General features: G+C 42.9%; 1 protein-coding gene across 1 annotated transcript; it reads right to left on the minus strand.

Annotated features, from left to right (window-relative positions):
* Positions 1-11,059: 11,059 nt before the first annotated feature.
* LOC147453168 (transcription factor MYB124-like) lies at positions 11,060-15,847 on the minus strand. The gene is made up of 12 exons (XM_086518646.1): positions 15,363-15,847; positions 14,792-14,838; positions 14,643-14,699; positions 14,464-14,536; positions 14,329-14,384; positions 14,066-14,215; positions 13,167-13,417; positions 12,943-13,076; positions 12,492-12,640; positions 12,121-12,401; positions 11,583-11,716; positions 11,060-11,501 (listed from the first exon to the last, which is right to left on the minus strand). The coding sequence occupies exons 1-12, from the start codon at positions 15,468-15,470 to the stop codon at positions 11,394-11,396; spliced, it is 1,548 nt and encodes a 515-aa protein (XP_086374772.1). The 5' UTR covers positions 15,471-15,847; the 3' UTR covers positions 11,060-11,393.
* Positions 15,848-22,170: the final 6,323 nt, after the last annotated feature.

A 22,170-nucleotide genomic window follows, 5' to 3' on the forward strand; every position in this document is an offset into this window, starting at 1 on the left:
GCGGCCAACAACAAAAAAGAGAAATGCGAGGAAGGCATGCCCTGGCCGACCCCAAAAAGAAGTACGCTCGACACCGACGCACTGGCAACACACCATTCGTCGGCAACACACAACCACGACGCCAAAATCAGTAATTTATAGGTTATTTTCATCATTTCTTCAGTTTTCACCCAAGCCGTTGTAAAATCCCACTTTGTAAATTTCCTCTCTCTAGGTGATGGTCACAAAGGCCCACCTAGAGATTCTCGTCTTTTAATAACCTCCCAAAACAAAGCAAGGGTCAACCACACCGGGCCCACCACTTGCTTTGTCTCCCCGGTTAAGCTTACCCTAATCACATTGGGATTACCATAATCCAAGCAGCCAACACCTATAAATTGGCACTGAGAGGTCACTATCGGTGGGAGGGCGTCAGCACTTGGTAGAGTGTAGTGGGAAGAGTTGGCACTATCACCATCACGGGGAGGGGGCTTGGGTGTTGGGTTTGCCTTGGGAATTGCACCATGCGAGAGGAGCCATGTCCATCTCTCGACTCCAATGGTCGATGCATACGCGAATACACGCTCTTGATAGCAAGCTTCACAATCATTGAGTCGCCTTAGAGAACGCACCAAGTAGTTTGCACCATGTTTTCCTCCCTGCCTCTCTACCACCACGATGTATCATTTTGCAAATATTGCAGAAATAATTCTCCTTCACACCCCCGAGGGTTTTCGTCATTTGCAAATCTCTCTCTCTCTCTCTCTCTCTCTCTCTCTCTCTCTCTCTCTCTCTCTCTCTCTCTCTCTCTCTCTCTCTCTCTCTCTCTCTCTCTCTCTCTCTCTCCGTGTGTAAGTTTGCGGTGTTCATATCATCGTGGTCTACGTCCTAGCCGCTACAATCTAGGCGGTGCCCTCTGTTCGCTTTACCGTGATAGGCTCGAGGCGCGCCATTTGGTCCCCGGCATTTTAGAGTCCGTCGGGGCTCGGGGTTTGCTTTGCTCCCGTCACTGTGTACTAGTCTACGTTTTTGGTTAATTTGTAATTAGGTTAGTGTTTAGCGTTTTCTATTATTTATTTATTTTTTTGCAAACTGTGTACTAGTCTGCGTTTTTGGTTAATTTGTGATTAGGTTAGTGTTTAGCATTTAGGGTTAGGGCAGGCAATTGTGGAAACCAAAATCGAATTTCACAGAAGCTCAAAACTTTTTTTCCCAAAAAGATATATACGGGATCGGGATCATTCCTTGAGCTTGAGCTTGGGCTTGGGCTTGTTGGTCTTGGTCTTATGCTATAAGTGTAGGAGCACTCCCATATATATAGAATCCTCGTCCCAAGGGGGAAGAGGCTCTGTGGGACAAAGGGGAGGCCTCCCCCTGCAAGTGTCACCCCAGAAATTGACCTTTCCCTCCACCTTCCTAGGTAGATTTTGACTGTTTTGGGGGCCTTTGACACCTCCGTTGGTCAAATGCTGTGTTGTAAAGTGTGGCAAGACCTCCCAATTGAGACGCTCGTTTTAAGCTATCACACGCCCTAGTTTGATAAGCGAGCCTTTAAAAATAATAAAAATCCCAAAAACAACAAAACAAAACCAAGTAGAAAAACACACAAAAAACCGGAAGAAATACATCCAAGGGTGCTTGCCAGCACCTTTAGGGCATTGACCCCTTATGCATCTATGCTCTAGGCGAGTGCTAGCACTTGACCAAAAAGAGGGTACTTTGCATTATTCGCCTATGTTAGGTTCTGGGCCTTCTACTGGAACCCAAGGTAGCATCGTTCAAGACCCACGTCTAGTAGCAAGTGACTCTTCATCCGACGACATGATGGAGGGGTACCCTACACAAAACCAAGGGAATACAAATCGAGACATGCCTGCCTTGGATCCACACCCTAGTGCTAGTGTGTTTAGCCATTTAAGGGAAACATTTAGTAGAGCCACATGTTCAGAGCCCAAGGCTAAAGAATTACTAGCCGATCTGCATTGTGGACATCTATCTGGTCCAATCGCCCTAATGCACACCTTCACCCCAACCGGTATGGCTCCCATAAAACCTTCCATACAAACACCTTCATCTTATGCGGCCAAGGGGGGCGCCATATATTCCTTACAACTATCTCCCACCTTGTCTCTAGCCAATGTTTGCTCCACTTCTTATTAAGCGGAGAGAACCAATCCTTCGAATACATTAGTATATAGTATACTTCCTTGGTTCAAGGTTTAATAAAGTGTATGTTCTTTGTCACTACCAAGCTTGGATTCATCGTTCGACATGCACACCTTGACAACCCGTTCTAGAGCTCTGCTGATCAACGACCTTTTTGTCCCATTCAGGTTATATTGTAGAGCCAATTGGTCCGTTCCTTGATGTAATCCCATAGTTGTCCAAGACGTTTAATACCTTTCCTAGCAACTTCTCTCCAAAAGGGGATCAATGGGATGCTTTAAGCCTTGGAGAGCCAAAGGGACCAATGAGATATGGAATTTTGAAAGTATCTAAACAACTCTCCCCATTCCAAGGTCTCTGTTGCTCTGTTGCATTTTCGAGCGAGTTCTTTTGTCATACCGCCAAGTTTAAGGATGGCCCAACAAGGGACAAGCAGCTTGTCGTGTCCTTCAAGCCCTTTCCACTGACCACCTTCCGAGCATATCTTAGAGTTATCTATCATAGCCTTAGCCATACTGGCCCAGGCCTAGTCCTGTTTTGTGAGTGTAACCACAAGCTTGGCACACTGGGCTTGCACATGAATGCTAGGGTTAAGAATCCCAAAACTGCCTTGCTCCACAAGTGTGGTAACGGTCTCCCACTTAGCCCACTGCCAAGATGTTGAGTCTTTAGTGTTGTCCTTCCACAACAAATTCTCAATTGGTTAAAAACTCTTTCCAATTGCATTTGACAAGCTTAAGCTTGCATGACCAATAAACCTTACAAATTATTGCATATGTATAAGTGTATACCATTCTCTTTGTAAACTAATGTGTAAGCCTAAGTCATGTCTCAAAGTAAATAGCTATTCATGAATTCACAATTTCCATGCTTTTTGAAGTTGATTTCTTGCAAGTTGAGCTTAGCCATGTCCACCATTATCATTTTATGTAATGGCGTATTATGTGAGTATAGTAATTGTGAATTGATTTCATCATGTCGCTACCCCTATCCCGAAGGACAAAACATCTATCGTCATAGCAATGGACTACCTCACAATGCAAGCAACCATTCTTCATTACTTCTAGCATTTTTCTTAAAACCTAGAGAAGTTCATCCTATTGTGTTTATGGAGACACCCTCAATGTTAATGGTGGTTGTATGTGAAGGGGATCGGGGAGCACCACAGACGGAGAGTGAGAGAGAGAGAAGGAGACAGACACGATGTGGGTGGGGAGACTCAAAGAGTGAGCAGCCCCCTATACACTTATGCTATGTATAAGGTATACAAGTCAGTGGGTGCCCAGACTCTGGGCGGCCGGGCAAGGTACAGACGCCTATACCCCAACAACCTCCCACTTAAAGGTGACTGTGCCTTTAAGCAAGGGAACCTAGTCTAAAGACTACAAAAGGTGAGAGAAAACCGCTCTCAACCGATGCCCACTGGCTGGCTGTGATCATGTGCATCCGGCTGTCCTGCTCCCGTGTAAGTCCATACACCACCAAACGTACCACACACGTACTGCAAGTATGTACGCAATACCTGCATATCTCCCTCGTGCACTATGCCATCATCAGTCAACAAAAGACTGACAACCCCAACTGCAAATGCTCCCACTGCAACTGCGATATCCGGTATCAAGATCAACATCTCATACATGAGACCACCGAATGCCGATGCAAAGCTAGCGGGCCCTGCTAGCTCTACGGAGCATGCATCAACATATATATCCTTGGCAATAGGCATCTCTGACTGACAAGGCGTGTCAGCCACATGCATCTCCTGACTGTCCACAAAAGACGCATCAACCTGTTGTGCAACCTCATAGCACACCAGCTGCTCTAGGTGTCTACTGGAAGACATATCTTGCACAACTATATCCCCATGCTCACTATCGAGCATAGAAAGGAATGACTGCATAATTGCTAACATCTCAGTCTCCTCTGCAATCATCCACTACAAACATGACGACTCAATCTGCTGTGACTCACTAGAGCTCTCATGCTCTAACTCCGTATGCATAGACTCTTGCACAACGTCCTCCTGTCGTGACTCACTAGAGCAAGACCTCTCTACTTGTCTATCCTGCATAGAAGTATCTCGCACAACTAACTCTCTGCTTTGCTCAGTCACTAGCAAAGCATGCATGTCTGACTCTGTCACCTCTCTGTGTGACTGCTCAAGTCGTGCCCCAACTGTGTGCACAACGAGCTCACTACTCTCCATTGCATTCTCACACAGCTTCCAAGCTTTCTTAATCTCTCTACCGTCGAGAGCGAGCGAGCTATCGCCTCGAAGCTCTCAAAGCCGTCGTGCTCTCCGTGATCACCATAGCTCTGATACCAATTGAAGGGGATCGGGGAGCACCACAGACGGAGAGTGAGAGAGAGAGAGAAGGAGACACACAACACAGATATGGGTGGGGAGACTGTGAAGTGGCAACTCCCCCTATACAATATACTTACTATAAGTATAGGGTAACAGTGGGCGGGCGCCCATGACCTGGGCGACCGGTCAAGGCACATAGGCCTTAACCCCAACAACGGGTGGGGAGACTATGAAGTGGCAGCTCCCCCTATACAATATACTCACTATAAGTATAGGGTAACAGTGGGCGGGCGCCCATGACGTGGGCGATCGGTCAAGGCACATAGGCCTTAACCCCAACAACCTCCCACTTAAAGGCCAATGTGCCTTTAAGCAAGATCTACTAGTGTACAACTAATAGAAGGTGAGAGATTCTCTCAACCTATGCCCACTGACTCTCGATGAGCTAGTGCATCCGGCTCTACTGATAGACAAACATCCCGCTGCGGAAGCCACACAGAGCTAGCTCCAAGCTCTGCAAATAGTCTATAAGAGCTCATGCACCCCTGCAAGTATCGGTCCAATACCTGCAAACCTCCCCTATGCTCTATGCCGAGATCAGTCATCGAACGACTGATCAACCCTGCTGCAAATTCTCCCACTGCAGCTGCTATGTCGGGCCTCGAGATCAACATCTCGTACATGAGGACACCCAACGTTGATGCAACCCTGGCAATCTCTGCCACCTCCAACTCAGAACTCAACTCATGGCAATCCTGTCCCCTATCATAGAGACCATGGCACTTTGACTCCGAGCTCTTGAGTGACTCCTCGTGCCCACCACATATCACATGTGTACCAAGAGTATCCATCTGTCCTGAATCTGCATCAAGTTCTGGCATAAGCATATCAAGAAATGACTCCACAATAGCCGACATCTCAGCATCCATGTGAGTCATCTCTGCCATCATCTCTGATGACTCATCCTGTTGTGACTCACTAGAGCTATCCCGCTCTACCTGTGCATCCGTAGACGCAACCTGCACAACAAGGTCACTGCTCTGCACTCCATGCAAAGCATCCTGCAACCCACAAGCAAAAGAGACTCGCCTGCTCTCTCGCTCTCTACCTGGCTGCATGATCACAAAGACAGCACCGTCTCTCGCGTGATCCACATGCAATGGGTAACCTGTACCACTCCTGGCACCTCTCGCAATCACTAGCGAGCCCAAATGCATCACAAAATCTCACTCTCGTAGCGAAATCTGACATCCACAATCTCTAAGCTGACCAATTGAGATCAAAGTCACTGTCAAATCTGGTACATAGCACACATGTCGTAACAAGTAAGATGCACCACTCGGTAATGACAGTCTCACATCTCCTGCACCTGCTATCGCATGCACCGATCCATCGGTCAAACGTACACTACCAAGCATCCCGCTAGAATAGCTACAAAACCATTCACGATGCGACGTGACATGAAACATAGCATCTGCGTCTAGCAACCACTGCGAAGGGAGTGCACTATCCACATGTATAGCATCTCCTGCATAACTCGAGGTAAAAGTGACATCCCCGTCACTAGTATACTCCGACACTACATCTGCCTCAACTGTCAAAGCAACTGAGTCCATGGCATCACTACATACATCTCTGAGACTTCCATGTCTCCTACGATGTCGCATACGACGAAAACAGCGCCGTCTAACGTGTCCAGAATGACCACAATACCAACATGTCACCTGTCGGCGTGCTCGTGAATGTACATGTCTCACACGAGTCCGTGATGACTCATTCTATCATACATTTCATGTAATCTGCACCAAAGTGCTCTCGAAGTAGTCTCATACATAACAAGAGCATATACAGATTCCGCAAGGTGCAAAGACAGTGTAGATAGTGCCATCTCCTCTAGCTCCTGCCACTAATCGTCAGACATGTTTGAAGGTCTACCTGCATCACCACTCAATGGTCCATGCAACCCTCGCTGTGTCAATGCGTCAAGCATACACTCTCTCCATGCCGCAAAATCTGACCCATCAAACACGCGCATCTGTGAGGGGTCACAATCTGATCGATCACCTATCTCTGCCATGAGCACAATGTAGCAAACTAGAAAGCAAAACCACCTCACCAACAACACCTGGAAACTGTCTACCAATATGGCCAAAAACACAATGTAAAACCTGTGAGACACTCCAAAAAAGAGCTCCCGTAATGTCAATACAAGCTTCGCCTGCTCTAGTATCACACTGCAATCTGTGAGCTAATCACCAAGCCCACACTGCGATATCGATGCATACACACGCACAAATCTCCCACCTGCAGAGAACACCGCACGCGAATGCTGAGTGCAACCCGCAATCTCTACCTAGATCACATAAATGATACGCATAAAACTCTTGGGAAAATTTTGCCAGAGTTTTGTCAGTAAAATGGCCACAAAACCAGTAACCAAACTGATTACACGTTCAAAACCATGAGCAACCAAAGCGCATCAAACCGCACTCCAAATGCATGCACCAATCTCCACACTTTGCATACATCATTGCAAACACCTGCAAATCTAGTACACAAATATCTGCTCTACCTGTGACTACCAAAAAACATGCTCGAGGCATACATTGCCGAGCTCAAAATGCAATCACATTAGTTTCCCTGAGCATCAAACCACATAAGGCATACATCGTATCCTCCCACCTGTGAGGAAACTTGTAGCAAATGTCACTCTCACATCTGAGAGCAAACCATGTGTGGAATCCTCGACACACAATAAACAACTGCTGCTACAAAAAATTCAACGTTCAAAATTTTAAAATTTTGATATGACGAGCGCGTCCGGAGCGTGCCAAAACCCCAAGGTAGACTCCTGGATCACATGTATCCGAGTCCGGGTGTGAAAGCCATGCCAAAAAACCTCCGTTTCGACCCAAAAACGCAGCATAAACTGCCAAAAGAGAGCTGAAAAATGCAGCTCCTCAACCGTAGCTCGAATGAAGTTTTTGATGGCTCGAATGGCTTCGAAAGGGGGATAAAACGCCAGGACACCTGGTGGAAACGCTCTCAGAAAGCTGAATTTGCCAATGCCGAAGTCGAAACCCTGTTTGCACTCTTGAAAGTACGCGCGCACGTGGACACGATTCCAAGAATGAAACTGGCTCTTCGCTGTCATCGTGACTGTGCACACACGCGCTCCCTCCGCACTTACGCTTTGATACCAATTGAAAGAGATCGGAGAGCACCACAGACGAAGAGAGAGAGAGAGAGAGAGAGAGAGAGAGAGAGAGAGAGAGAGAGAGAGAGAAGGAGACAGACACGATGTTGATTGCTAAAACCTTTCTCCAAATATTGTGATAGTGTTTAGACTTAATATTTTAATGACTACAACTCTTTTTTTTTAAAGTGCTTTGATGAGTTTGATTGTCATTAATCACAAAATGTTACTTATGAAAATTATATGTTGATTGCCAGATCCTTTCTCCAAATATTGTGATTGTGTTTAGACTTAATATTTAAATGATCACAACTCTTTCTTTTTTAAAAGTGCTTTGATGAGGTTGATTGGCATTAATCACAAAATGTTACAATCAACGCTGCTCTAGCATATCCTTTGCACAAGGTTCTCCAAAATAAATACATCCAAGGGGGTCGAATCACCCGGCTACTTTTTCTTGCTCAATGATGACTCTTGTAACACTAAAAGAAACAACCTTCTTGATCGATAGTGGAGCACTTGAATGAGAAAAATTTCTAGAGCCACTTTGTGCCTTCACATTAATTATATCAATTTTTTGAGATTTCTCTTTATCCTTGAGGACTTGATCTCCTTCACCATCTTGCCACTTGTGTTAATTTGAGAAGGTAAATGTTGCCACAACAAGGGCCCTTGAAAAAGTAACAGCATATCATATCCAAGTAGGGAATTGCAATTAAATGGAAAAGGCTAAAGTCAATTTTAATGTTCAAAACAATCAATTAACAAACATTCCTACAAGAATCGATTCGGCAATTATGCCTAAATTGGTTTGCAACACCTTCCATTGATACGATGGTGTTGTCAAAGTCAACAATGCGAAAGGCGTACTACGAATACTATGAGAGAAAAACTTTGTTGAACCAAGCAATGAATTAGTGATTATACAATGGAGGCTAAGTGTTTTGTATATATTGCATTTGGACCTTAAGTACCTCCCTTGACAAATAAGTAAAAGAAACACCTAAAACCAAAATAAATTTTGAGATCACATTAGGTCATTCACTTGAGATGTTATTACTTTAACACAGTTTTCAACTTATAGTGGACATATGTAGGAAGACCAATTCGATGAAATAACTACCATGGACACCCCAAAAGCGGCCAACTATTGGTTATGCAACCATCAACTTTTGGTATGAGAAGAATGTCATTTTGAGCACCGTCTACCTAGTAGAAAATTGAGGACACTACATCAAAGAATCCCATTCATGAACTATGAACATATCACATCCAAAATTTCCTAAATAATGAAGTGTTAGAACAAATCTAATCCATAATCCGACCGACAACAATGGATTGGTACACATCCATTGTGTTTTGTACATGTCCATTGGTTTCTTGCCAAATGCATGTGCTTTGAACTCCAACCCACAAGTTCAAACACCGATAACTTGAACTCCAAAACATTTGGTTGGAGCATTATTTGTCTCTCTGTCACTCACGAGCCTCTCCTTGATTGAAGCTAGTTGTGACAACAACCACCTAACTAGATCTTGCGTCAAGGCCATTGACACCACCACCACATGTGGTGTGCCAATCTCCTCTATCAAACCTTTATCCTCGCTCCTTCCATCAAGCTTGCCTTTGCCTTTGTTTTCTTGTGAGCTCTTGCGTTTGTTTTAGAGTTCGTATTCCCGAACCAAACAAAGCATTTATAATGACTCTCAAACCTCATGGGTATACCAAGCAACTAATTGAACACTATTCATGTCGTCCTCATTAAGCCTACCTTTAACTCTATCCTCTCATTTGCCTTTGCCTTTACATTCCCGAACCAAACAAATTAATGACTTCCTTGAGAACTCCAATCTTGCATAGGCAGATAACTGAGTACTAACTGATTCACTTTCCATGGTCAAGGTTCATATTTGATTTTAACGACAGCAAAGCATTTACAATGCTCTTCTCCGGCTCTCATGCGTTTTCAAGACGCAGCACACCAAAAGCCACCGCGTGAGCGTTTGCCGTTGGAGAATCCACTGCCACGTGCGTTTCAATCCGTTGGGCATTCGGCCTCCCTCGCAGCTGCCGCCCTCCATTGCGTTTCAGAACGCACGTCACAAATTGCCGGCCTTGCTGCTCCTGGTTCATTGGATGATTCAGTGGCTTGACCTCAATCAAGGCCAGCAGTCAGGTAGACTGCACTGTAAGCACACTTGCGCCCACAAAAGCTATTTACAAGGAGAAACACCAATGGAGCCAAGTTCCAACTAACTGGGCAATGAATTAGTGGTTATGCAATGGGACTAGGTATTCCAGTACCCCGTGGACAAATTGCCCTACCCAAGACTTGTCATATAAGTAAAATAAAAACCTCAAGCCAATATAAACATTGGGATCACATTGGGCCATTCACTTGAGATGCTATAACTTAAACAATTGTCTCCTCTAGCATACCAAGAGCTGTACAAGCATAATCTCACCACTATATGTGGATCTAGATGGATGCACAAAGACAAATTCTCCAAGGTCTAAATTTCCTGTTAGTTGTAATAATACATGAAGATTGGTACCTAAAGTCATGTGTAATGAGACAGGTGACAATTTTCTTTCCCAAAGGATTGTTGCCAAACTGGATAAGCATCCAAGGTTCTTGGAAGAAGTCTGATGGGTGCTTTAGGCATTCTAGTAAAGTGATGCTGGGAGAAGGCTTGCAAATTTGTCCTAGCAAAGAGTAAAATGGCAGGGTAAATGCTTGCACAGAAACATGATTAGGCCAAAGGTGAGGACTTGTATAAGAGCACCCATTTGGACATGGAGTAAGTACAGTAAGGGCCCTTCTTACATAATCAACTAGCTAACACATTGTGCTCAAATACCTCTTCCTGAAATCTGTCTCTTCATTGGATTCTAAACCACCATGTGCATCAAGATGGGCACTAGCAGCTATGATTTTCTCAACAAACTCTGCTCAAGTCAAGGCACCATAGCTCCAACTGAGAGCAGTTTAGTCCAACTCTCCTTGGGCATTTTCCCTGTATGATATGCTGACATCTATTCAAAAAAAGCTTCCGCATAATTGTATGGTCAGCTAGTGGCCTTATGGTTACACCCTGCCATTTAATTCTTTAGGATTATACGATGTTCCTTCTACAGTAATTTCACACAAATATGCACCTCCTGTTATCAAACAAAAGGGTAGTGAGGGCAAGGAATCCCAATCTATGTAAATCCTCCAATGCCAAGAGCCAAGGGCCTCACAAAACCAGAAGCTATCCAATTAAATAATTGGCAAAGCTGCATTAGTTCTATTGGGATAACTGGTATAGGGAAGCTTTTGCAAAAGCAAGTTGCACTGCTAGGGAAAAACAAATTATTGCTGTCAGGATTGTACATCTATAAGCATTACGTGTTAGCAGACACTCCCAAGTATAAACAGAGACAAATCCTTCCAACAGAGCTGACACTACCTCATGAGGAGATTATGTTGATCTCGTCTCACAAGAATAAGCTTTAATTGTACAAAATCTCTGCTCCTCACGTCAAAGTTTATTACAGGATGAAAAGATTTTAAGCTAAAAAACTTTATTTCTCTATAACTAGAAATCATACCCTGATGAGATGTATATATATCTATATAATGCCTCCAGCTATTCTAGCATACTCTTACATGAATACATGTATATGTGTATTGCTGTAATTACTTGATGCAACCCTCATATCTAGAATACAATACTCTATACACCTAACCCTGTTGAGTCCCTAGGAAGTACAATGCGATGGCATGCTTGCATTGCCACATAGAGCATGCAATTCAAGCATAGAAGGTGGAAAGTTGGAATCGAGCGCACTCAGCAGAAACTGCTTTTCCTGCAAAAGCAAAAGCAAATACCTTTTAAATGATTCCACAGAGCATATAGCATCACTAAACTTGAAGATAGAGAAGCATACACTGTCTGAGAAGTGCGGACTTGGCATGTCATCCATGAAGAATTGGGAATCCCATGTGAACTCTATGGATGATGGATCAACTGCTCCAGTTGTGAAGGGTGCTGCTGCTGATTTACCATCATGTTTCAACTCACCTGAAAGTATGCCTAAACCAATTCAGCATCATACTCACTCAAGGATTGAACTACGTGTAACATTTTCAGAAATATTTTGGCATCTCTCCAAAAACAAGACATAGTGAGGATGATGAGCACATCACCTCAAAGGATTGTACACTCAATATCGTACACAGACTGGAGAAAACAGACTCTCCATAAATTTCCAGAAAGTACCATCGATATATAACTTATACAAATGTACAAAGTGCATACTGCATGTATGTAGCTGGGTGTATGTATGTACTTGCATGTATGTCTATGAGTGCATATATGCATTATGCATGAATGTATATGCCCATCCATGTGTATGTGCATATGCACATACCCGTGGGTGCTGTGTGTTTTCTTATACAAAACCGTATATGTGTGGGTCCTCCAACCTTTGTATTGAGCATCACTAGTGCCTGTCTGTCTTGCCGTGCTATCATCTATATCAACTGCCTGATCAAGGGGATATGATGAAAAGCAGTCGGTCTGCAAAGGGGTTGAATCATCCACTTGATAACTTCTTTCCTCACTTGGAGAGCTGCAGACATCAAGATTGGACTCAGATTTCCATGCTCTTTCACGCTGCATTGTTGGAGTCGCTGTGCCAAGCTCAGATAGATGCTTGGGCTGGTGAATTGGTTCTCGAATATTTGGGGGTGCAAGAGGGATTTGACTGAAACCACAAAGGCAAAACAAGGCGGTCAAAGGTTTTGCTATCAAGCAGCTTCAATGGACACCCTACACTGAAGATTGACAAACTTACTTCTCAAAAGGAATCTGGTAAAAATCGACACGATTTTCCTTGTCTTTGTAGAGAGGGCTTTTCATGTCTCCCAGTGATACATTCTTGCGTCCAAAATTAGCAGACTGCAAGATCCTGCCTGAGTCCTCCATCATATACCAGTCAAAAGACTGCAGGTAGCATTTTAAAGGTTAGCATGGAGCAAGCAGACATGCACTCGAGCACCATCAATGAGTAGAACCATTGATATTACAATCAATGGTTAACCCATTTGTGCAGCTTATGCAGGCAGTCTCTTAACCCCTAGTCCAGATAGCTCACTACAGAATTAGCCTTCCTTCGAGGTTATCCAGAGTACATGCTGAGATGCGACTTACTTTTTGGATTTTAGTTTTTTCCCCATTCTCAGCAGCATGTAGCATAGAATATAAGACAAGCTGATTATGATTCGAGAATTAAAGATGATGCAAACCTTCCAAGTATCATCAGCATTGCCCCAGAGCTTCAGCCTTGCATCACGCCTTTCCACAAGTGACTCAAGGAGAGCAGCATTCTGTGACAAGGCAGCGAGTCTTGGTGGTGACACATTCTCTGAATACGATCCAGCTGTGTGATACAAAAAAAGGACATGAGCAAGTCTATACAGAGCCTTGAGATGCAACAAATAATCAGCATGAAATATATCTGTTGGGGCACCTTCATGTTGAGTATTAGACTTCTCCACAGACAAGAAGCTAGCACATTTTGGTGACCCTTTAATAGAAATATTTTGCATTGTCCTGCTCATACTTGAGACCAGGCTTCTTTCACCATGTACAGGGTGTGCACGGTCAGCCATGCTCTGTTCTGCTGTCCATTTTGGCAGTGCCTGCTTGACTTGATTTTGGTGCAGCTTCTGCTGTGCAAGGTTATAATTGTGTTGTAATGGCTGACTATAGTCTTCTCCCCTGTTAAAATACCCATAATAGTTATGAGCAAGACTTCCTAAGCCAGCTGTATTAGTTATGATGGCATGAATGTTCTGTATGCCATTGCTGACTGCCTGTGTTCAAGTCTTCATTTGTTTGCCATATACAACTAGGTCTAATTGGGAGGATAAATGCGCATATAAACAAACACTGGGCAGTAACATAACCGTCCAAACAGTATGGCCATAGTTAAGGCCATGGCTTGTTCTGAAATTATAGTTTCACAATGGACCACATGAAGAAAAAAATTAAACACAATGTATGAAAATATTATAAGAAAACATTGGCCTTACAGTGTAAATTTTCTTGACTAGAAAATGACCAAAGCAGCTGAGTTTTTCTATATCGTTGAAAACCAGCTAAATTTTAGATCAAAGCCTGATTAAAATCTTTGATTGACCATAACCTCAGCTAAGATTCTAGCTTTCCTTTAATTACCCGTTGGTGGAAAAAGGTTCAGAACCGGTATGAAAAGCGAGCCTGGGAAACGTGCAATTTGCAATGGTTTTCCAGAGTATAATTGTTAAGCAAGCTATAAATTGGAAATTACATAACGTCTTTTCATCACTAGACCCTTGTTATGAGTAGTCCACATATACTGGACAGTAATGGACAAAGATTACTCACCGCATCCTTTTATTGCAGAGGTTGCTATTTTGCTCCAAGACTCTTCTTTTAGACACAAATTTCAGATCTTCAGCTATGTAATGGATACTTGTCTTTTTGGCCTGCTTTTTGCCAAGTGCAGAAAACCGGTTCTTTACCGCATTATCGGTCCTTTAGATGGGCAACAATGATTAAAACAAACTGGAATTGTGAGCAAAGACAACTTGAACAGAGGCACTCTGGAGTCAATTCTCATTGCCAAAAACCAACAAATATTTGCAAACCTGCCAGGCACCATTTTTGCAATCTCTGTCCACCTATTGCCAAACTTTTGATGTGCCTGTTGCATTCTAGAATGAATTAGACCATAATACTTAACAAAGCACCAAAATCTAAACGAAAGAGCTTGTAAAGACAACCTCCAACAAAAGTTGATCCTCCTCTGGAGACCACCCCCCTTTTTTGCAATCAGTTACAAGATATGTGTGCCATCTACACATGAATGAAGGACTCGAAGAAAAGTCAGTCTTGCACAGTTGATAACAGACATGATATCATTTCTATTGCAATCTGGTGTGCCTGCGGTCTCTTCTCTTACCGTCGACGGCATTGGCGACTTGTCTTGTTGCAAAACTGTGCTGCAATCACTGACCATCTGCATTGAAAAACGCAGATAAGGCACGATAACAGACATGATTATGCAAAAGGGACCACATTTTTTAAGGTTCAATTGGCTCTGTTAATTACTTGTCAACTCCATAGGTAGAAACTGCCTGTCGCAAAATTTCATCTTCCTGGGAGTAAAGAGGCAGGAGCATGTGAGCCACAAAAGATCATTTGTTGAACCATCATGCTTCACCATTCAAACAATTCAAGAAGCAAAAGAAACATGAATCACGCCACCACAGCCAATTGGTGCAGAAGGGTATGTTGGCCAATAAGCACAAAGATAATTGTTGATATCCTCCTTTTGAAGACATTTTGACTGGCACTGTGTCGTGGCACCCAGTGTTCCAGCACAATTGGGTGAAAGTGAAATAAGAGCAGATATGTGTGATCTTCCCCACTATAAATGAGTTCTTAATTGCACTCATTTTCAAACAAAATCTGGGTTACGATGTGAGCAATTCTGAGTTTTCACTTGATCAGCTACCTTCATTGTGTTGTTTGACAAATCTGCCAGCTGATATTATTTGTTTCGATGCAAAGTGCTTAAATTGATTCATTCATAGAGACAATAAAATTATATTTGTGATAGAATGTAGTAGAAAGTTAGTAATTATTGAACAGAAATAGGTGAATCACCGATTGAACTAACCTGATCTGTCCAAGTAACAAAGTGGCGGTCACTAGTGGACTTGTCAGTGCAATCAGGAGATGTTGGCCGAAGCATCTGAAGCAGGGAGGGGGGCAGGTAGGGGCTCATATTTTCGCATGTAGCCTTTTTGCCATGAAATCCGAGTCCTAATCAACGACCTGCCACCAGAGAGCTGATAATGCTAATGTCCACTTGAGCAAAGTGTAGCCGGATGCGTGCATCTAAAAGCGCCTGGAAAGAGGTATCGAAGATCCAAGAGAAAAGATGGAAGGGCAGCGCTGACGAGCGAATTGGGCACCAGAACAAGAGCCGCGATCAAGAGCAAATAAGCAGAGCGAAAATTCGCACAGTTAGAGCTTGGCTATGGCGATGTCAATAGGGATTGGCGAGCACGGTTTGAAACAGAAGATAGCACAAGAGGGAAAAGAAGAGGATGATGAAGACGACGAGAGGGAAAAGTTTGAATGCATCGCATTTCCCTCTCAATTTTTTCACACATCTAAGCGCTATGGTATAGGATTTCTTCTTTTTTTTTACATGCGAAGGTCTAACCTTTGCTAGAAAGGTGTACATTCATATCATTTCTCTTCTACGAGAAATTTGGTACAATTATTTTCTGTCATCCAAGGTCTAGCTGTAGTGGTTGCAACTTCAAGCAAGGTAAGCTAGCCTCTCATCAGCACTAGGCCTATCTAACATGGGATATTAAATGAAGCCACGGCGGTGGGATCAACGATGGAGAAGTCCGAGCACAAAACCAAAGGCGCACGCAACGTCGAATGCGAAAAAGTAAACAAAGACATGGTGGGGGGGTAAACAAAGACCAACTTTATAATAATGTGAATTACATATGTTTCAACAAATCATATGCACCTACGTGGTTAGCTCACCGCCTCGAGATTTGTGCGCTTCAACTCCCACCGTCATCGACCGTTGACTTTTTTTGCATTCTTTCCTCGCCTCGAGATTTGTGCGCTTCAACTCCCACCGTCGATCCCTCATTAAGACCCTATGACACTATTCGTCGATCCCTCATTAAGACCCTATGTCAAATAGTGTCGAGGGTAGCCTCTAACATTTAAGACAACAAAGAAAATCTTCCATTTTAAAGAGTTTCAGAGGACCTTAAAATTTTGATATTAACTCAGATGGCGAACAAGACTTTGCTAGAGGGATAGATGGATGCTAGCGTAAAAAAAGGGTTGATCAAGCCTATTCCCAGTTTAATTTATTGCTCTCTCTTAAAACATTGGAGGCCTATCTCAATGATGACAGTAGCTTACAAGAATTTTGCCAAAGATATAGCACTCAGGCTTTGTGTCGCCACTCAAGGATAGTACCATAAAAGGACAGATTCAAGGACTCTTACTATTAGGGGGCAAACGATTGATGGCGAAGTTGTCTACAAATGATTCTTTATTCTTCATAAAAGTGAACTCCCAAATGCTAAGACGAACACTCAAGATCATCTAAATGTTTGCAATTGCATCAGGCTCTATATGCAACATCGAAAATTTCAAAATTGATTTCGGGTAACTGAAACGAATCGTATGACAATGATTGGTCTATGAAGATTATTTCAAAAGGCAAAGTATTTGAACACTTCACTGCACTATTAGGAGTGGACATCTCAAACAAACAAAGATTCGACTAGGTCGTGAATAAAATTAACAGTAAGATGAGAAGGTGGGAGTACATACTCCTCCCCTTCCACAACCAGAGTGATTGTGATTAACTCCTTCATGATTCCATATACCTCCTTTGTCTCGCCTTTTTTGAAAATTACCAAATGTAATGGGAAAGAATTTTGAAACCCATCAAATGGTTCCTATGGAAAAGTAACACAAAAGACACAAGTCCATGGCAGCAGGGCAAATGGGAATGGGTGGCAAGACCAAAGGACCAAGGTGGCATTGGGATCCTGGACCAAGCACTGCACCAAGAAGCTATAAAGCTAGTAGTCTCCTTAACAAATCAAAGGCAAGATTGGGTGGTCATGGCTTGGGATATGATTGACAAAGTAGAGCTCTTCTCGCAAGTATGTCCATGGAAGGAGGCTAAAGTGGATAACAAAATTCTAGCTTCGAGCTAGACTTTTTGAAGCTAGGGGGCTACATTGGGGAGATACTAAGAAAGTGCAGCAAAGCAACATCGTCACTAGAATGGGGGAGGGAGGGGACCTTCAAATACTTCAAGTGCTCCATCTTGCATTGGTCCCCTCAGCTCCCCAAGGTTGGAGGAAGATCCTTGAATATGCTTTGGAGGGAAGTTGCTAACTTGCTAGAAAGGTGAATAACAAGGGGATTTTCAAGCTGGCATGTTTTTGGGTCGACGACAATTTTGGCTGGAAGGATGTGGACTAGATGGTGGTGCAACATAGTTTGAGTATATATAAAAGGTCTATTGATTAGTAAAGTCTCAAAAGTTATGTGCAATAGCCCAATGACTACCACCAAGATATAGCTTGATTGAAAAGCTTGGAGTTGGCTCAAAGATAGTACTTTTGCACTTCCAAATACATTGCAAACATATAATAAGTTGGTTTATAAAGCGGATTGGTTCATTCTGCCAATCAAAGTGTGGAGGGTGAATTGGTCTGAAAGAAGTGGTTGAAGAGTGTGAACAACGTTTGGGAGATAAAATGGTCAAGCTTAATGAAGATATTCACTAGGAGGGTGTTATGTGGGGCTATCCCAACTAGGAATAAGATCCTTGCTAGAGAGATTGGCAATGAACTTGCTCTGGTGAAAAGCTACTTTAGGGTCTTGTCGACCAAATCTACAAATGGGTGCAGAGGACACGGTGTCAAAGTCCACGATGCAAAAGCGTAGAGCCAAAAGAGAGAGAGAACGCACGAGAGAGAAATCAAGAGAGTCAACCGAGTAATGAAATAGATGATAATATAATGGGGGCTAGGTGTCTCTTATATAGGTCCATTCACTTGAGATGCTATAACTTTAACACCCTCTCCAACGCATAGTGGACGTATGTAGGAAGACCAAGTCAATGAAGAAGCTACCATGGACACCCGAGTAGAGGGCCCTTCCACTAGATACACCTCGGTTATGCAACCACCAACCTTTTAGCTGAGAAGAATGCTATCTTCAACTTCGGTTACCTCACAAAAAATTGAAGACCACACTAGATCCAAGAATCCCCATTCGTGAACTGTGAACACATCAAGTTCAAGCTTTCCAAGAAAATGAACTTTTGGAACACATCCTATCCATAATCTAGCCAACAACAATGGATTGTCTACAACATGTTCATAGTGTTGTATACATCGTGTTTTTTCCTTGCCTTGAACTCCAACCCACAGGTTCAAACACAGATAATTGGAACTCCAACTCATGGGTCAAGCACATTTATAGGGACCCCTTTTTCCCCTTTGTGTTGCTCACAAGTGTTAAGTATGGAGCCTGATTTACCTCCTATATTTTTTTGTATTAAAAGCGCACATTTGTAAGGCCCCTGTTATGAGGATACGCCATCGTGCGTGAAGAAAAATCACTCGTCGGGAACCAAAATTTTCACGGCCATTGGAATATTCCTTTTCCCAGAATATTATGGCTTGACGGCGGTCGAAAAGTGGCTGAAAAACGGCCAATCGGTTGGCCAGTGGTCGGAATTCAATGGCCGATGGCTGATTTCAAAGGCGGACTTGTCTTCTCAAGGGCGGCCACACAAATTGGAGAGTCCAATTTGGACTTGTCTACAAGGGCGACTACACACAACTATCTCTCATGAGAGAGGGCAACCCTTTTGGTGTATAAAAAGACGTCATTTCTACACACATTTTGGAGTGTGAATTTGATGCAACAAGGTGGGTGTGAGGTGGTGAGAGTGAAGCAAAGCGGGAGTTCTATTAAGGGTATAATCCCTTTGTAACCTACTTCTTGTTTGAAGTACTAAAGCCATTGAGTGGCTGCTTTCCTGTGGATGTAGCCCACATTGGGTGAACCACGTATATCGTGTGTGCTCTCTCTCTCTCTCTCTCTACTCTATAATCTCTCGTGTGTGAAAATTTGTCTCTCTCCAGTAAGTAAACTACTCAAATATCTATTTAACTACGTCCTATTTCCTAACAACAAGCCTCTCTCTGGCTAAACTTAAGTGGTAGAAACAACCACCTAACTAGATTATTGGATTCCTTGCTAGTGTAGTCTCCACCACACCAATAGACTCCGTCGAGTCCTTCACAGAATCATCATCACTAATGTCCTCATTATACTTGCCTTTGCCTTTTTTCCTTTGTTGATATTTTGCATTTTCCTTTGGATCTGCAATCACAAGACAAATGGCCACACTTTCCATAGTTGTAACAACGGCCGTTTGACTTCTTTCTAGAATCCAAATCCACAAGTGCTTCACTACCTTTGCCAAATATTCAAATTTTGCATTGAGTAATTAACACGTCTTCCTCCTCAACGAGAAAAAAGTTGAGATCATCAAGTTCCAAATTTCCCTTCATGTTTTGTAAGCGTAGTGTCCTAAACACCATTTTGTACTTCTCGTGAAAGTTTGTGAGAGTACTAAAGCAATTAATTGAGTACTAGTCAATGCACTTTTCATAGTTGATAGTTCATCATGGACAACCTTTGCCTTCATCAGAAAAGACTACATGGAACTTTCAATTTCAAAATGGATGGAAAATAAATTTCCAAGGAGGGTGACTGCTCACATCATAGAATCTTGATCAAACATTTTGATGAGCTTGGACTACATTGCATTAGCAGTTTTTAGTTTGTATAACTAGAGAAATTTCCTTTGTGTGAGACTCCTGAGTGGCCGACATCACCTTCGCATTGCTCGCATCCCATTCACACACGTGATTTGAGACGCTCCTCATCCTGAAGGCTGGTGTACCTATTGTTGTTGTCCCTCATAGGTCATGCCTTTGAGCCGTAGACAATATCCCATAATCCTTTCTGTGAAAACCAAAGTTGCATGACCAAGTTCCATGAGCATAGTTGTCCCCGTTCAATTTTTTGCTAGTGCTCAAGGAAGGGGGAGCCATCTTGCAAGTACAAGGCCTTTAAAAAAAATGATTCCTTCTCGCACTCTAAGAGGCTTCTAAAAAGTATTCCAAGTTGCTTCAAAAAAGAGTTCTCCCAAGCCACAACTCTCCCTACCTCCCAAGCCACCAAGTGCTACATCGTTTCAAAAGACAATTGAATTGGGAGAATTTAGACACTATCACAAGCTATTGCATTTCAAAACACTTGGGCTTTGAAGCTAACACCGTCTTGTAGGGTTATGCTGCTCATTCACAATCTATCGGCAATGTGGCCCCTCCAATACTTCCCACTTAGGATCCTCCTCCTGCTAGCCTTTCAAAATGCTCTCAATGGCCACAACTGCTAAGTTGGGTACGTTTCAGGATGTCGTAGTGGGGCAACAATTAGAGAGTCGAGAATTTTAAAACGCACACCAATTTTTGACCTTGTCGTCACTGCACCACTTGAAAAATAATTGGTGTTAAAACACCAAGTTTCGGTGCCTTTCTTCAAAGTGACGCCAAACTTCCTCCTTCAACGTGTGTAAGTTCTCCTTCCAAGCTCTTATATCATGTCAAAATCATCGATGTGGGAGCGTAGAGTAGAGTCAAGAGAGAGAATGCATGAGAGAGAGAGAGAGAGAGAGAGAGAGAGAGACTATGCTCAACCAACCATCTGGCCAATGAAACAAATGATAATACAATGGGATGCTAGCCTAGGGGCCTTAAGTACCCCCCCTCCACAAATTGGCCTACCGAAAACTTTGACAAATAAGTAAAATAAATATATAAAGCCAAAATAAGTATTGGGATCCCATTGGGCCATTCACTTGAGATGTTATACATTTAACACATGGAATGTACTCTTTTTAAGGAATGACCTAGTTTTGGGTGGGAGAAGATTTCAGAACCAAGCAATTTTGGTGTGCACAAAAATCACTAGATATTTCTCTTTGAAGTAGATTTAGAAATCTCAGAGCCTTCGTGTCTTTGAGAGAAACTTTGTGGTAGATTCATTCAATGATATTGTGCATGGAAGCATTGAGCTTGTATGTTTAATAGAGTTGAGAGTAGGGTGAGCTCCGCAAGTCAAAGAATGTGAACACACACTAAGTTGCATCAGTTGCTCGGGTGGTGCTCACTAGGGAAAATGAGACTGTTGATCTTTGGAAGGAAGGAACGAGGTCTCTCGCTTATGAATTGTATAGTCCCCTTTTTTGGAAATGTTGTACATTCAAAGGCACAGGTAGTGCTTAAGGCTCATTGTACATTTTCTGATGAGTTAATATAACATTTCCACTCACAATCTTGAGTAGGACAAAAAAAATATAATTAAAAAATCTATTTAACTAGATTAGGGCACTTTTCTTGTTTGCCACGTGTCAATTTCTCCACCCCACCACCTCCCCCGACTTGTTGGCTACCTTTGTCACCATGTATAATGTAGTGATGTGTGTAAACACACTTAGGACCATCAGGCCACTTTTGCCCTTCACTAGAACGTTTTTTCCCTTGTGCTTTGTATATATGGCCATCGTTCCAGAGATAGACATCCTCTCTCTCTCTCTCTCTCTCTCTCTCTCTCTCATCACATGTCAGCAACAAAATTGAGACTATGTTGTCTCGTACATCAAATACATGCATAGAATATACCAAGCCACTCTTGGCTCCATTGGCAACACTAATGATCCACAATGCATTTGAAAAGACTGGTCTCTAAGCAGTATCTGACATCCACAATCTGTTAACTATCTCACTAAGATCAAACTCTATCTCAACTGAGGAATATATTGCATATATCAAAGCGTATAG

Source organism: Adiantum capillus-veneris, chromosome 8 (genome assembly GCF_014529385.1).
Source record: "Adiantum capillus-veneris isolate H3 chromosome 8, ASM1452938v2, whole genome shotgun sequence".
NCBI lineage: Eukaryota > Viridiplantae > Streptophyta > Polypodiopsida > Polypodiales > Pteridaceae > Adiantum > Adiantum capillus-veneris.